The sequence below is a fragment of the Pelobates fuscus genome, chromosome 1, assembly GCF_036172605.1.
Source record: "Pelobates fuscus isolate aPelFus1 chromosome 1, aPelFus1.pri, whole genome shotgun sequence".
Lineage (NCBI taxonomy): Eukaryota > Metazoa > Chordata > Amphibia > Anura > Pelobatidae > Pelobates > Pelobates fuscus.
The window spans coordinates 102,090,449-102,106,414 of record NC_086317.1 but is presented as its reverse complement, the minus strand read 5'-3'; the positions used below and the strand labels follow the sequence as shown (position 1 = coordinate 102,106,414).

The following is a 15,966-nucleotide window of genomic DNA, read 5'->3' as shown; positions in this document are numbered from 1 at the left end:
AACTGCTTCACCCCTGGGGAAAAGCTCTCCTTCTGTATACTTTTTTTATATTTTTTATTTGTATTAGTCTGTTTTTATTTTGTGAGCGGATTTCCACATACATCCTTAAAGTACTATATGTTTTTTCCTCATGGCTACAAACTTAATGAAATCATAGTCCTGCAGTAAATGACACCGTTGCACAATGGTATTTAAAACTAATTTCCACATATTGTGCATTTTTTTGAAAAGTAATGTAAAAGTCACAAATTTCTATAACTTTTATATTTCTAGAACATAACAAGTATCATGCTATCTTCTAAATCTAAAGTGTCTAGTTGAATGAACAGACCCTTCGCTGTCTGAATTTCACACATTTATCATGCATCCTGTATGTAGACTAAAATAATCTATTTTTAAATTTAATTAATAGAAACCAGTTGGTGTTAATTTAAGCATCCCTATTACAGAAAAACATGTTTTATATAGTAAGCTGCAACAATCTTCAGATTGTGTTTAAAAAAAAAAAAAAAAAAAGCCCACATGAATTGTATAACAAAGCAAAAAAAATGGCTAGAACATCTAAACCTCATTGGAAAAAAAATGCAGATACAGATACTATCTGGATTGCTGGACATTACGAACCAAACTCAAAGAATAGAAATAAAACAATAGTTTGTATTTCTTTTTTAACAATTCCTATACATACATTCTTTAGAGTGCTGAAAATGTCTCCAAATAAGCAACAAGAGTGTGTATGAAACTACTTCTGTTCAGTTCATTTCTTTTCCTCGAAGGTGTACATTTCTTTTACGGTTTGCTTTATTATATGAATTTAATTATGTAACCCAAGTAATGAAAACACAGTACATATGTATATATAATCTGAAATCTAGAACACCAGGAATGGGTTCAGATTTCTTGTTTATGCATTCATTTGTTATTCTGCAATTGAGACTGCATGCAACATAGTTTGGTGTTCTTACTTTTTCTCTTTCTCCAACTGTATGCAGAGATTATATTCTTAAAACACAATCAGCCACTTCAAAGTGTGCCACACACACACACATTGACTACTGGGATATGATAGGATGAATGCAATCCTTAAAGTGTGATTTAATTTTTTAACTTTTTTATTTTTTAATGTCTACATTGAAATTGGAATTCCCGTCTGGAATTAATAAGTTAATTTTGCTACAAGTATGCATATTCATTTAGTCAGGTTTGAAAGTAAATGTTATGTTTGTAAGTAAGCTAAGGACTATTGGCTTTGAGCATTCCTGTAAGATAAAGTAGTCTCTTCTTTGTATTGTATAAATCTTTTGAAAGAGTATATATTTAAGTTAGTGAAATTCTAATGCAATCTATGGGATTTTGGGGTAAATAGCTATCCTTATAAACTATATTATGGGGAACAGAAAAGCCTTGCATTCTACTGCCACAGAGTTTAACACAAGAAGTATGTCAATCCAAATTTGGATATCACTGCTAGGCTGGGAGCACTGGACTAAGCCAGCACCTGTGCTTACGGCCTATCTCTCCAATTAGGTTTAGAGTTGTATGAAACATGTGGAAGTGAAACATCCACAGTATTTCACCAACGTGAAGAACTCAATTTAGGTCGCTAATCGGCCTTGTGTTTCTTTTTGTTTTTGTCATATCACTCGCAACGGATTTCCTTACTAACTGCCATAATATATTCCTTAAGAAACCCATTTTCTGCGATCTGCATTAGATGGTGGTGTGCGGCTGTCAGTGGTAAATGCAATGACTTCAGACCATTCTTTATAAGTGGATCTCAGACCGTTTCAGTGCATCACTTCATCACACTCAGATTAAACTTAATATACAATTTAAAATTGGTTGAATATTGCTCTTAACTTTATATTCCACACTGGCTTGGAATCCTTAAACATCCAACTACACTCTGTGATATCTTAATCTAACTTTCCATATCCATCTCTTCAGATAAGATCTGTTAAGCAGCTAACAGCACCATTTTAGATGCCTGTAATGATTACTTGATATGCACTAAAAATGTATATTCATAAATACGAGGATAGTGGGAAAAGAATGGAAAACTACTGAATGACTTATACAAATATAATTCCTGGCAACATGTCCCATGAGGTGGTAATTTGGTAGCTCTTCTAATAAGATTATGCTAGCCAATCTGTCTGCACTCTAGGATAGTGTTGATCAAGAAAGAGGATTTTACCAATACTCCTAGAGGGCAGTTAGAAATTGTGGAGTTGGGGGATGCCAACATCATACTGAGATATATATACTTAACAGGCAACTACTACAGCCACTGCTAAGTTTCATATTTGTGGATGATATCACTAGCACTCTGTTTATTTATAACTACCGGTACTTCACGTTTAATTTGTCATCTACACAATTTATGAATAAGAGATTCACAATAAAGTGGCCCATGAATTTAAATTTGGAATTTGTTAATGTTGTTATATCACTTATCATTGTATTGTTTTTGCTGCAAACAACTATAATCTTAAAAATTAAAGACACGTTTAAGCATAATTATTTTTACAGAACTAGAGCGGAAATAGCACAAATTTTACTTTGTTACCATTGTAAACTGTTTGCAATACGTTGCATTTTCAACATGTTAATATAAAGCATATTAAATAACACTTCATATTTTCCTTTTGCCAACCTAGCCTTAGGGGTGCTGCATATATAAAATGGCAGGCCTCTGAAGTGTTTAAAGCTCAATTTGTACATTTATTGGTGAACACTTTAGACCTGTCTTGATAAACTTTTCTCGAATCTAGGAACTGTGGCCAAGAGTTAAGAGGCCAAAAAAATGGTGCATCAGACTTAAATTTTCGCATTAGATAGAACTATGTTTTTAAACAACTATAAAATGTGTATTTTTAAGAAATATATTTAGCACTTTCAGTATATTAAGCAACTCTTAAGATGTGTCCGAAGATGCCATCTTAAGTGTTACAACAGCACTTATCTAAATATACTCATCTTTTTAGTGCATGTGCCTTTGAAAATTATAAAATCGTCCTATAGGTGGTCAAACGATATTGCGCTATGTGCTACAATGAAGCACTCAGTGACCAGAGCTAGTAAGCTAGCCTTAGCTATGTACACTTCTGGGTCTTTTACTGTTCAGGCTGTGTAGGAATGCTGCTACATTGTATGTCTCCAGAGGTAATAAAACAGGAACCCTGAATTTAAAGATGTCTCACAATGTATTTCACATCTTCATCACAGTTTATCTCAAGTGAGAAATGTATATAGCATAATACTGTTTGAGAGTATCAACATGAAACTCAAAATTGTACTGTCAAAAGAGCAGCCTCCTAACATAGTTTAAGTATGCAGATTTTGTGTAGCTAAGGTTTACACTACCTCTTTCTGATGTCTCCAATAAATGGGGTGACCAGGCTGCTAAAATGGCTTTATTGCAAAAAAAATTAAAATTAAAAACAATGGTTAAACAATGTAGGTAATCATTTCGCTAGTCTACCTCTTCAGTTCAGTAAGCAGCTCACAAGCAAAACGCATTTCTGGAGTACTTGTATTGTTGTTTTAACTGTTGGTTGCACTTCACTTTGATACTCTCTTACAACAGTATTAAGCTGTGTATATTTCCCTCTTGCGGAGCACAAACCAAGAAAGTTATCTTTACCCCTTCCACCTGAAGTCAGTGGATAGTCAATACATTGTTGAACACAGATCTGCTCACCAGTCAAGCCATAAAACTTGCTTTTCCCATGGAAATCTCACATTTGCAGTGATGGTACTACTTCAAGGGATTCTGTGTGGGAATATGCAAATTAGTTCAACACAAAAACTTTTTGGTTCATTATTCCATTTTAAACATGGGTTCCTTGGAGTTTTTTTTCTGTATACAACAGCTTTGAAACACAACTCAGGAAGAGGTGCAAAGCCAGTGAACCACTCATGGACATCTGTTTCATTGTTAATGTAACTCTTGATGCGCTATGATGAAGATTTAAAAGATATTGGGGGTATTAGTCACCAGAACCGACCCAGAAGTGTATATAGCCAGAGCTAGCTTATGCGGTCTGGTCAATGTACGTGTTCCAATTTTGCATGTACTACTTCAGGTGGTTAAAGGATATTACACTATTTTATGGGTTTTTATTTTCAAGGGCATATGATCTAAATTTTAAAGATTTCTATATTCATATAAGCACTGTAATATATATTTGAATCACACATTGTGGTGATGAAGTTATATAGCGCTCCACTGCATTGTATTGCTTTGATTTTATAGAGTGGATTTGGGGATCACGTGTAAAGTGTGGTAGGAGCTCACAATAATATTGACAATTGCAGTCTAAATTGAAATAGGTTTTCATTTTCACAAGCACTTAGCACAGTGTCACAGTTTTTGTTTGCCATCTTAAATGTAATCTTTTCATAAATTCTTTAGTGTTTGACACTGTAAACAAACAACTAAAACAGACCATTTCATTTATACTGTTTAGGTCGTGTAGGAACGCCGCACTTTATGGCTCCAGAAGTAGTAAAACGTGAACCTTATGGGAAGCCAGTAGATGTCTGGGGATGTGGAGTTATTCTGTTTATCTTGTTGAGCGGCTGTTTACCTTTTTATGGCACAAAGGAACGGTTGTTTGAAGGAATCATTAAAGGCAAATACAAGGTATGTATCCATAAGAAACTACATACAAAATGCTTCTACTGAAATCTGTAAAAATGTTTTGAAGGGGAAAAAATAATCATGAAATGGCATTTTTGAATGTGTCACTCGAATTCCCCTTTACTCCTTTGATACACAAATGTCCTCATGCCTTGAACATATACTGTTTACTGAATGTTTGTCCACATGTCAATGTGATTTAATGATAAGGTAATCTTCAGGTAGGTATATAGTTTAATCTAAACATTGTGCTAGTAAAATAACCAGTAGATATATAGATTCAAATATATAGGTTATCTCTGTACTGGCACAATTGATACAGTACAGATACAGTATAGGGCGCCACTGTCACAACAACGGGAGAGGAGCATGTAGAACTCACATTAAAAAGAAAAAAAATACATCATGGTGCAAACTTTAATGGACACAAAATGTTAAAAAATAAAAAAAAAATGGACACTCACAAAGTTCGTGGCACAATTGAATCAAATCAATCTGTGCAAAAGCGCTTTTGCCTCAAATAGGCTTATTCCCTAGGTGAATCAGTTCGCAGTGGTAATCTCTGTACATCCGCAGAGCATCCTCCACAGGTCGCCAATACAAGGGATGAAGGATTAAGTTCTTCACACTAATGCTGTGCTGAAGTACTTTCGGGGCTGTGAATATGCTCAACGCGTTTAGTCTCTCTTCAGACTTCGTCAGGAGCTTGTTCTTTCTTCTGAATCCAGCGTTTAAATATGCCGGGCGGCATCCCTTCACTGTGCACAACTTTTGCACTTATTCATCCCACTTACTCAATATTTGGTTTTGTAAAACTATTTTTTGTATTTTTTATTTTTGCTGTGCATGATAAAATTACATATACGCTTGTCATGCCCCAGAAGCAATTGACAGGCCATTGAGTATACCATGCATTGAAATACACTTAGGACCTTCTGATAATACCTGCACATTTTAGTTATTAAACATGAGTTATCTATATAATATAGAATGCACACTATAACAATCTAAAAAAAACTAGCTTTATTATGTACAAAAAGTACCAAAGTAAAAACATACAAGAAAAATAAACACAATGACAGAAGCAAGGGCAAATACAATAATGTAATGGTAAAATACCAAAAAGATTCTTACAAGCCACAAGACATAATAAAGCTAGTTTTTTTGAGATTGTTATAGTGTGCATTCTATATTATATAGATATTTTGATATTTGAAACATTTGAGGGAGTGTTTTTATGGTTTGCACCTAGCTATTTATTACAATTGTGTCTCTCCATGTGTTGTTGGTTTGTGATTAAACATGAGTTAACCATTGCTAGAGTGAAGTGGAGTATACATTAGCTAGGGAGATAATACAAGTTTTGGCATGGCATTAGCTAATAACATGTTTTTTTTTTGTAGGTATAAACTATAATATGTACGATTAGTCCAGAGGTTGATAGAGCGTAAACAAAGGCACGTGAAATCAAACTTATATGTAATGTACTTTGACAGCGGCACTTGCACCTGGACCCTGTGGGTAGAGTATGCAGGTCATAGGAGAGTCTGTAGTGGGGGGTAGGATGACTGAGGGTCAAGATGGTCTTGTAGCAGGTCTCCCCTCTGCCAGCCATCCTGTAGGCCTCGGTCACCACAGCTTGGGTTCTCAGGTGGTCAGATTGACAGTTTGGGTGTCCAAAGTTGTGCCCAGGTGACCCCAATTCGGCTATGCCCCTCCAGAACGGTTTTGTGCCAGTTTTAGGGGTGTTTTTCCTCGAAATTATGTGAATATTTTAGGAGCTCCGCCCCTTGTAAAACTATTTTGAGACCTGAACAGGGTCTACTACTGAATTCTCTAACCTTGTGTCTACTACTGAATTCTCTAACCTTGTGTCTGTTCTCAGAGTTCTCACATTCTTCAGCCAAGTAAAATATATACTTGGCTGAAGATTTTCCACTGTAGTCAAAGATGGTTTTTGCTCTTTGCGCTTAAGTAACCATCCCCAAGTGCTGCCCACAACTACACGCACACCTTTAATACAGTTGTGCAAATGTACAACACCTTCAAATGTCATTTTTAAACTTCTCTGTATGCTGACAGGAGTAAAAGCTAAAAATGAACATACTTAATTGGCTAGCAAACTAAACTATAAACTAATATTATTTTCATAGTATATATGACAGGTGCACATGAAAGTCTTTAATAATCATTTCACATCATTTAAACAATATAACGGTGCAGTTGTTATAGTTTAAATCTCTAATGATCTCTTTTATCCTGGCAATGTAATTCCTCCTGTTTATAATTCTGTCCTTGGTTTTCACTGGCAATCATACAGTCAACACCATTTATTCTGTGTATTTTTTTCATTTATTTTTGTTACGTAGCCATTAGCCACTAACAGATGTAATGTTTGTGTTTTAGGACTTTATAGTGAGTAATGTGTTTTCCAAATAGGAATTCTGAGGGAAAACCAGTATACAGTTGCAAGAAAAAGTATGTGAACCCTTTGGAATTATATGGACTTGTGCACAAATTGGTCATAAAATGTGATCTGATCATCATCTAAGTCACAACAATAGACAATCACAGTCTGCCTAAATTAATAACACACAAAGAATTAAATGTTGCCATGTTTTTATTGAACACACCATGTAAACATTCACAGTGCAGGTGGAAAAAGTATGTGAACCTTTCGATTTAATAACTGGTTGAACCTCCTTTGGCAGCAATAACTTCAACCAAACCTTTCCTGTAGTTGCAGATCAGACGTGCACAACGGTCAGGAGTAATTCTTGACCATTCCTCTTTACAGAACTGTTTCAGTTCAGCAATATTCTTGGGATGTCTGGTGTGAATCGCTTTCTTGAGGTCATGCCACAGCATCTCAATCGGGTTGAGGTCAGGACTCTGACTGGGCCACTTCAGGAGGTGTATTTTTTCTGTTTAAGCCATTCTGTTGTTGATTTACTTCTATGCTTTGGGTCATTGTCGTGTTGCAACACCCATCTTCTGTTGAGCTTCAGCTGGTAGACAGATGGCCTTAATTTCTCCTGCAAAATGTCTTGATAAACTTGGGAATTCATTTTTCCTTCGATGATAGCAATCCGTCCAGGCCCTGATGCAGCAAAGCAGCCCCAAACCATGATGCCCCCACCACCATACTTCACAGTTGGGTGTTGATGTTGGTGTGCTGTGCCTCTTTTTCGCCACACATATTGTTGTGTGTTTCTTCCAAACTACTCAACTTTGGTTTCATCTGTCCACAGAATATTTTGCCAGTACTACTGTGGAACATCCAGGTGCTCTTGTGCAAACTGTAAACGTGCAGCAATGTTTTGTTTGGACAGCAGTGGCTTCCTCTGTGGTATCCTCCATTGAAATCCATTCTTGTTTAGTGTTTTACGTATTGTAGATTCGCTAACAGGGATGTTGGCATTTGCCAGTGACTTTTGTAAGTCTTTAGCTGACACTCTAGAATTCTTAAATCAATAGAAAATTACAGAATCCCAGTGAGTGGTATGAATGATGATGGAAACTCTAACACCTTAGTGAGTATCCCTTAAATCTCACAATAAAAACACATATACATACATATAAGGCGGAGTTTCTTCTTATAAAGGGATTTTACAAGCACGTATCATCCTAATAGGAGAATACAAAATAGGAAAAATAATAGTGCAATATTGTCTATCTGCATATAAAGATGTGGTATATAAATGAAAATACACTCACAAAGTTGGAGCCAATAAGTATAGGCTCAAATCTCCAGCTTGGTGGGGTATAAAGGTCCCCACTTCCTTCTTTAAGTGGATGGGATGGTTTTCCAAAAAATCCAAAGTATCCTCTTAGTAGTTAAAGTGCTTTATTGAAAAGTGCACAAGTGGTGAAATAAAAAAACTTGAAATAAAATAACATATAAATAAGAACCTTACAGTCCAAAGGTAAGTCCTTTAACAAGTCTCTAAAGGTCCTTTAAAGTGCAATACGTGTTTCACCTCGCTGGGAGGCTTCCTCAGTTGCTAACGTTCTTGTTTGTGAGTCTCCTTTTTAAATATGCCTTAATTTGCGGTATTTTACGGTCCCTTCCGGTTTCGGGTTATGCGTTCCACAAGTGGAACGCATACAATTTACTTCCCACTATCTGTATTTCACATGCGTGTTTCCGGTTCCGGTTTTCGGCCTTTGCGTTCCATGAATGGAACGCATGTGTATCAAGTCATTTCACATGTTTATTTCCGGTTTTCGGACCTTGCGTTCCATAGGTGGAACGCATGCATATAGTGTTCGTTTTATTAATGTTAAGGCATATTATTGGCATTCACCCCTTCAAAAAATGGCAATTGAATGAACTCCAATTGTATAATCCATAAATAGTAACATTGGATACAATAAAAAGAGAAAGAAAAGGGAATGAATAATAGTAATAGTATAAGACTATAAATATAAAATCTATAAATATGGGTATTAAAATACAATACATTGTATCATAAAAGCCCCTAAGTAAAAGCACAGAAAAAGCATAACAAATAATGATAACAGAGAAGGAGGGTTATCAATTAAAAATGACAAACTTCAAAATCTGAATTTAGACCATGGGGAATCAAAGTTTTTAAATTAAAAATGAAACTCATTTCTTCCTTCCCCAATTTTGTAATATAATTTCCTCCTCTCCAGTCTCTTTTCACTTCCTTTATGGCCCAGAAGAAGAGGTTTTCGGGGTTTTGGTTATGATATTGTTTAAAATGTAAAGATACGCTATGAGTTTCTAATCCGTTTTTTATATTTCTAATATGTTCTGCAATACGGATTTTTAGTGGTCGAATCGTCCTGCTTATGTAGAGTAGGTCACATGGGCATTTCAAAAGATATATAATGCCCTTCGAGTGGCAAGTTAAAACACCTGACTAATTCACACTTTAATGAATAATTATGTGTTGAGGTACAGTTGCAAAAAAAGTATGTGAGCCCTTTGTAATGATCTGGATTTCTGCACAAATTGGTCATAAAATGTGATCTGATCATCATCTAAGTCACAACAATAGACAATCACAAAGTAAAACAGGAGAAAAGAGTAAGCGCTAAATAACAAATGGGCAGCAACCCTTTAAGGGAATCCCTCAAACACCCTTAAAGTATAGATGCACCACAGTCGCAGGCAGATAGTCACAGAAACACACAGGTACAGGCAGAAACACACATACAGTTACAGGCAGATAAAACACACACACGCACACAGGCAGGCGGTCACCCACAGACAGCCACACACAAACACTCAGGCAGACAGTCAGCCACACACAAACACTCAGGCAGACAGTCAGCCACACACAAACACTCAGGCAGACAGTCAGCCACACACAAACACTCAGGCAGACAGTCAGCCACACACAAACACTCAGGCAGACAGTCAGCCACACACAAACACTCAGGCAGACAGTCAGCCACACACAAACACTCAGGCAGACAGTCAGCCACACACAAACACTCAGGCAGACAGTCAGCCACACACAAACACTCAGGCAGACAGTCAGCCACACACAAACACTCAGGCAGACAGTCAGCCACACACAAACACTCAGGCAGACAGTCAGCCACACACAAACACTCAGGCAGACAGTCAGCCACACACAAACACTCAGGCAGGCAGACAGTCAGCCACACACAAACACTCAGGCAGGCAGACAGTCAGCCACACACAAACACTCAGGCAGGCAGACAGCCAGCCACACACAAACACTCAGGCAGGCGGTCAGACGCACGCACGCACACAGGCAGGCGGTCAGACGCGCGCACGCACACAGGCAGACGCGCGCACGCACACAGGCAGACGCGCGCACGCACACAGGCAGACGCGCGCACGCACACAGGCAGACGCGCGCACGCACACAGGCAGACGCGCGCACGCACACAGGCAGACGCGCGCACGCACACAGGCAGACGCGCGCACGCACACAGGCAGACGGTCACAGACACGCAGGCAGACGGTCACAGGCACACAGGCAGACGGTCACAGGCAGACGGACACACGCACACAGACGGTCAGACACACGCACTCACGCACACAGGCAGACGGTCAGACGCACGCACAGTCACGCACGCACGCAGGCAGACGGTCAGACGCACGCACGCAGGCAGACGGTCAGACGCACGCACAGTCACGCAGGCAGACGGACAGACGCACGCACAGTCACGCACGCAGGCAGACGGTCAGACACACGCACACAGGCAGGCGGTCAGACACACGCACACAGGCAGGCGGTCAGACACACGCACACACGCACACAGGCAGACGGTCAGACACACGCACACAGGCAGACGGTCAGACACACGCAGGCAGACGGTCAGACGCACGCACAGTCACGCACGCAGGCAGACGGTCAGACGCACGCACAGTCGCACGCAGGCAGACGGTCAGACGCACGCACAGTCACGCACGCAGGCAGACGGTCAGACGCACGCACAGTCACAAGCACGCAGGCAGACGGTCAGACGCACGCACAGTCACAAGCACGCAGGCAGACGGTCAGACGCACGCACAGTCACACGCACGCAGGCAGACGGTCAGACGCACGCACAGTCACGCACGCAGGCAGGCGGTCAGACGCACGCACAGTCACGCACACAGGCAGACGGTCAGACGCACGCACAGTCACGCACACAGGCAGACGGTCAGACGCACGCACAGTCACGCACACAGGCAGACGGTCAGACGCACGCACAGTCACGCACACAGGCAGACGGTCACACACACACGCACGCACACAGGCAGACGGTCGCACGCACGCACACAGGCAGACGGTCGCACGCACGACACAGGCAGACGGTCGCACGCACGACACAGGCAGACGGTCGCACGCACGACACAGGCAGACGGTCGCACGCACGACACAGGCAGACGGTCGCACGCACGACACAGGCAGACGGTCGCACGCACGACACAGGCAGACGGTCGCACGCACGACACAGGCAGACGGTCGCACGCACGACACAGGCAGACGGTCGCACGCACGACACAGGCAGACGGTCGCACGCACGACACAGGCAGACGGTCGCACGCACGACACAGGCAGACGGTCGCACGCACGACACAGGCAGACGGTCGCACGCACGACACAGGCAGACGGTCGCACGCACGACACAGGCAGACGGTCGCACGCACGACACAGGCAGACGGTCGCACGCACGACACAGGCAGACGGTCGCACGCACGACACAGGCAGACGGTCGCACGCACGACACAGGCAGACGGTCGCACGCACGACACAGGCAGACGGTCGCACGCACGACACAGGCAGACGGTCGCACGCACGACACAGGCAGACGGTCGCACGCACGACACAGGCAGACGGTCGCACGCACGACACAGGCAGACGGTCGCACGCACGACACAGGCAGACGGTCGCACGCACGACACAGGCAGACGGTCGCACGCACGACACAGGCAGACGGTCGCACGCACGACACAGGCAGACGGTCGCACGCACGACACAGGCAGACGGTCGCACGCACGACACAGGCAGACGGTCGCACGCACGACACAGGCAGACGGTCGCACGCACGACACAGGCAGACGGTCGCACGCACGACACAGGCAGACGGTCGCACGCACGACACAGGCAGACGGTCGCACGCACGCACACAGGCAGACGGTCGCGCACGCACGCACACAGGCAGACGGTCGCGCACGCACGCACACAGGCAGACGGTCGCGCACGCACGCACACAGGCAGACGGTCGCGCACGCACGCACACAGGCAGACGGTCGCGCACGCACGCACACAGGCAGGCAGACGGTCGCGCACGCACGCACACAGGCAGGCAGACGGTCGCGCACGCACGCACACAGGCAGGCAGACGGTCGCGCACGCACGCACACAGGCAGGCAGACGGTCGCGCACGCACGCACACAGGCAGGCAGACGGTCGCGCACGCACGCACACAGGCAGGCAGACGGTCGCGCACGCACACAGGCACACAGGCAGACGGTCGCGCACGCACACAGGCACACAGGCAGACGGTCGCGCACGCACACAGGCACACAGGCAGACGGTCGCGCACGCACGCACGCACACAGGCAGACGGTCGCGCACGCACGCACGCACACAGGCAGACGGTCGCGCACGCACGCACGCACACAGGCAGACGGTCGCACACGCACGCACGCACACAGGCAGACGGTCGCACACGCACGCACGCACACAGGCAGACGGTCGCACACGCACGCACGCACACAGGCAGACGGTCGCACACGCACGCACGCACACAGGCAGACGGTCGCACACGCACGCACGCACACAGGCAGACGGTCGCACACGCACGCACGCACACAGGCAGACGGTCGCACACGCACGCACGCACACAGGCAGACGGTCGCACACGCACGCACGCACACAGGCAGACGGTCGCACACAGGCAGACGGTCACACGCACGCACGCACACAGGCAGACGGTCACACGCACGCACGCACACAGGCAGACGGTCACACGCACGCACGCACACAGGCAGACGGTCGCACGCACGCACGCACACAGGCAGACGGACGCACGCACGCACGCACACAGGCAGACGGTCACACGCACGCACGCACACAGGCAGACGGTCACACGCACGCACGCACACAGGCAGACGGTCACACGCACGCACGCACACAGGCAGACGGTCACACGCACGCACGCACACAGGCAGACGGACGCACACACGCACGCACGCACACAGGCAGACGGACGCACACAGGCAGACGGTCACACGCACGCACGCACACAGGCAGACGGTCACACACACACGCACGCACGCACACAGGCAGACGGTCACACACACACGCACGCACGCACACAGGCAGACGGTCACACACACACGCACGCACGCACACAGGCAGACGGTCACACACACACGCACGCACGCACACAGGCAGACGGTCACACACACGCACGCACGCACACAGGCAGACGGTCACACAAGCCTGTAGTTGCTTACTGCAACTTAAAACTCACAATTGGGCAGTTCTCCTTAACCAAGCCAACCAGAGTGCTCTACTGAGAATTTAACGTGTGAGAAAGCCTTTATAAATAATTTGAGCACATGAATTTATTTTTGGTGCAGCATAATTTTTAATTTTGCGCCTGGATTTTTGCGATTCATTTTTTTATTTTTACAACTAGCGTCGGGATGTAATCTATATTTTTGGGGCTTTTTTCTTGAGGCTGAAAAAAAATTAATTTAGAAGAAAGAAGACTTCTAAAAGGAAGTATAATTATATATCAAGTATTTGATTTCTTGGCTCGACAAAAAAAATGGCCTTTTAAAATTTTAACTTAAAATGAAATTAAAATAACATAACACTATAAATTGTTTTTTTATTTTATAAAATAATTGGAAGTATAAGTATACAGTGGGAAAAACCTTAAATGGTTTAATGGCAATACTGCATATTGTTATTTACGTTTCAGGTAACAATTGCATTATTCTCTGTTGCTAAAACCGTACACTATAATGTAACAATCAAAACTAGCTTACATGCATCCTCACATGCTCCGTGCTGTTGATTATTTTGCACCAAGTTGCGTTGATTTTAACATTAGGCATTTAAAATATATAATATCACTAAACCTCAAATATACATTAAATGGCAAAAAGACAACAAATGTGGCATCCTCAGAGCTACAGATTAAACAGTGATCGGTTAACCATAGGTATTGCTCTAGGAGGAGAAAAGATGCCAATGTATGAATAGCCACTAAAATACAAAAGTAAAAAAAGCCAAACACAAACTGCACAAGCGCCCTGGAGCATGAAGTAGTAGGAGCAAACATAAAGACATAAACATTTTTGTATGTAATTCAAGGCCAAAATAATTTTGTATGACATTTAAAAATTGGGATGTGCTGGAGCTTACGAAAACTGTTATGTTTTAACAAAGAATGAAATGGAAGAAGTTGAATGCACTGTGCAGTTTTCATCAGAGTTTGTGTTTCACTTCTCATTCTACATGAATCATTCATGTCCTGTTCTTAGTTATGCTTAAAAGTTCCATTACTTAAAAGCAACTTTGCTGGCTAGACTTGTGGATCGCTGGAAAATCAAGGGCTGCTTGACCTCTCCCACCGCATTTGATTTTCCAGTGATATATAATGTGTTTTCAGTAGATCTATAAAACAATTATTTAAATCCAATCTTTTATTATAACGCTAGAATAAAAGAAAAGTGGAAACGTTCTCAAAACTACGTGAATAATTAACTGAAAGGCAAAATGTTATATTCAATGTCAGATTTTTAGAGTGTCTTGTACCCTTTTAGATGAATCCTAGACAATGGAGCCATATATCTGAAAGTGCCAAAGACCTGGTGCGTCGTATGCTAATGTTGGACCCTGCAGAAAGAATAACGGTCTACGAAGCTCTGAATCATCCCTGGCTGAAGGTAAATGACTAAATCCGCACATTTTCAGGTTTTTAAGTTTTTGTTTTGTTTTGTTTTTTAATTGCAATTACCCGTACAGCTACAGTATTGCATGTTAAAAAGTAAAGTGAGATAATTCATCTTATTTAACATGCATGAAAGCTCTCTAGGTTCCTGGAGGAGCCCTTAAACATATCTACTGCATGAGATGAACCTCAGGGTGTTGTCTTCTGTGTATTGCTGTACAGGTTTTATATTTTACATGTTTTCTTTAATGAAATCAATAGTGAATATATGATTGCATAAGAATAAAATTACCATTTTATTTTTTCGTATAGATGTAATTTTTGTATTTTTATTCTGTCCATTTGTTTTTGCAGAAGTTCAGTATTTTTATTAAATGGTTCAAAGAAATACTATAGTGTTCTCCTGCCCCTGCGTTGTCCAGTATATACCATCCTGGCTTGTAATTATTATAAAGCAGTTAACGTCACCCAGACTACTTCAGTTTGTGGAAACCGCAATGTTTACTTTGCAAGGTTAAATACACCTCTAGTGGCGGTCTTCCTTAGCAACTTTCATTGGAGGCGCACATCATTTTGCAGCTCATGAGTATTTCCTAATCAGTGCTTGTATAAGAGAAGCATTAGGTTGGAGCAGACTGCAGAAGATGCCAGCAGACATGCTGATATCTTTGAAGACAGAGCAGGCAGCTGCAGCAGGGGAATTTAAGTGATGGAAAGGAGGTAAGTAATTGCTATTCAAAATAAAAGTTAACAAAGGGTATTGGACAGAAGGGGAGTCTTTAGTCCTGGGGGGAAAAAAATTATATTTTCAGGACTGTTGGTTCTCATTGAGTATAAATTATAAACTAACTTTATGAAAGGGTTACAGTAATCCTGTTGTTAAATTGCAACTTCAAGACTATTAAAATGTCTAATAT

General features: G+C 42.4%; 1 protein-coding gene across 9 annotated transcripts in view; it reads left to right on the top strand.

Moving 5' to 3' along the window:
* The window catches only part of CASK (calcium/calmodulin dependent serine protein kinase), a 303,425-nt gene that overhangs the window by 158,060 nt on the left and 129,399 nt on the right, over positions 1–15,966 (top strand). For all 9 annotated transcript variants that reach the window (XM_063450136.1, XM_063450134.1, XM_063450138.1 and 6 more), the window contains exons 7-8: positions 4,473–4,648; positions 14,922–15,044. In XM_063450136.1, the coding sequence (XP_063306206.1) occupies positions 4,473–4,648; positions 14,922–15,044 (299 nt within the window). The remainder of the gene's footprint in view (positions 1–4,472; positions 4,649–14,921; positions 15,045–15,966) is intronic.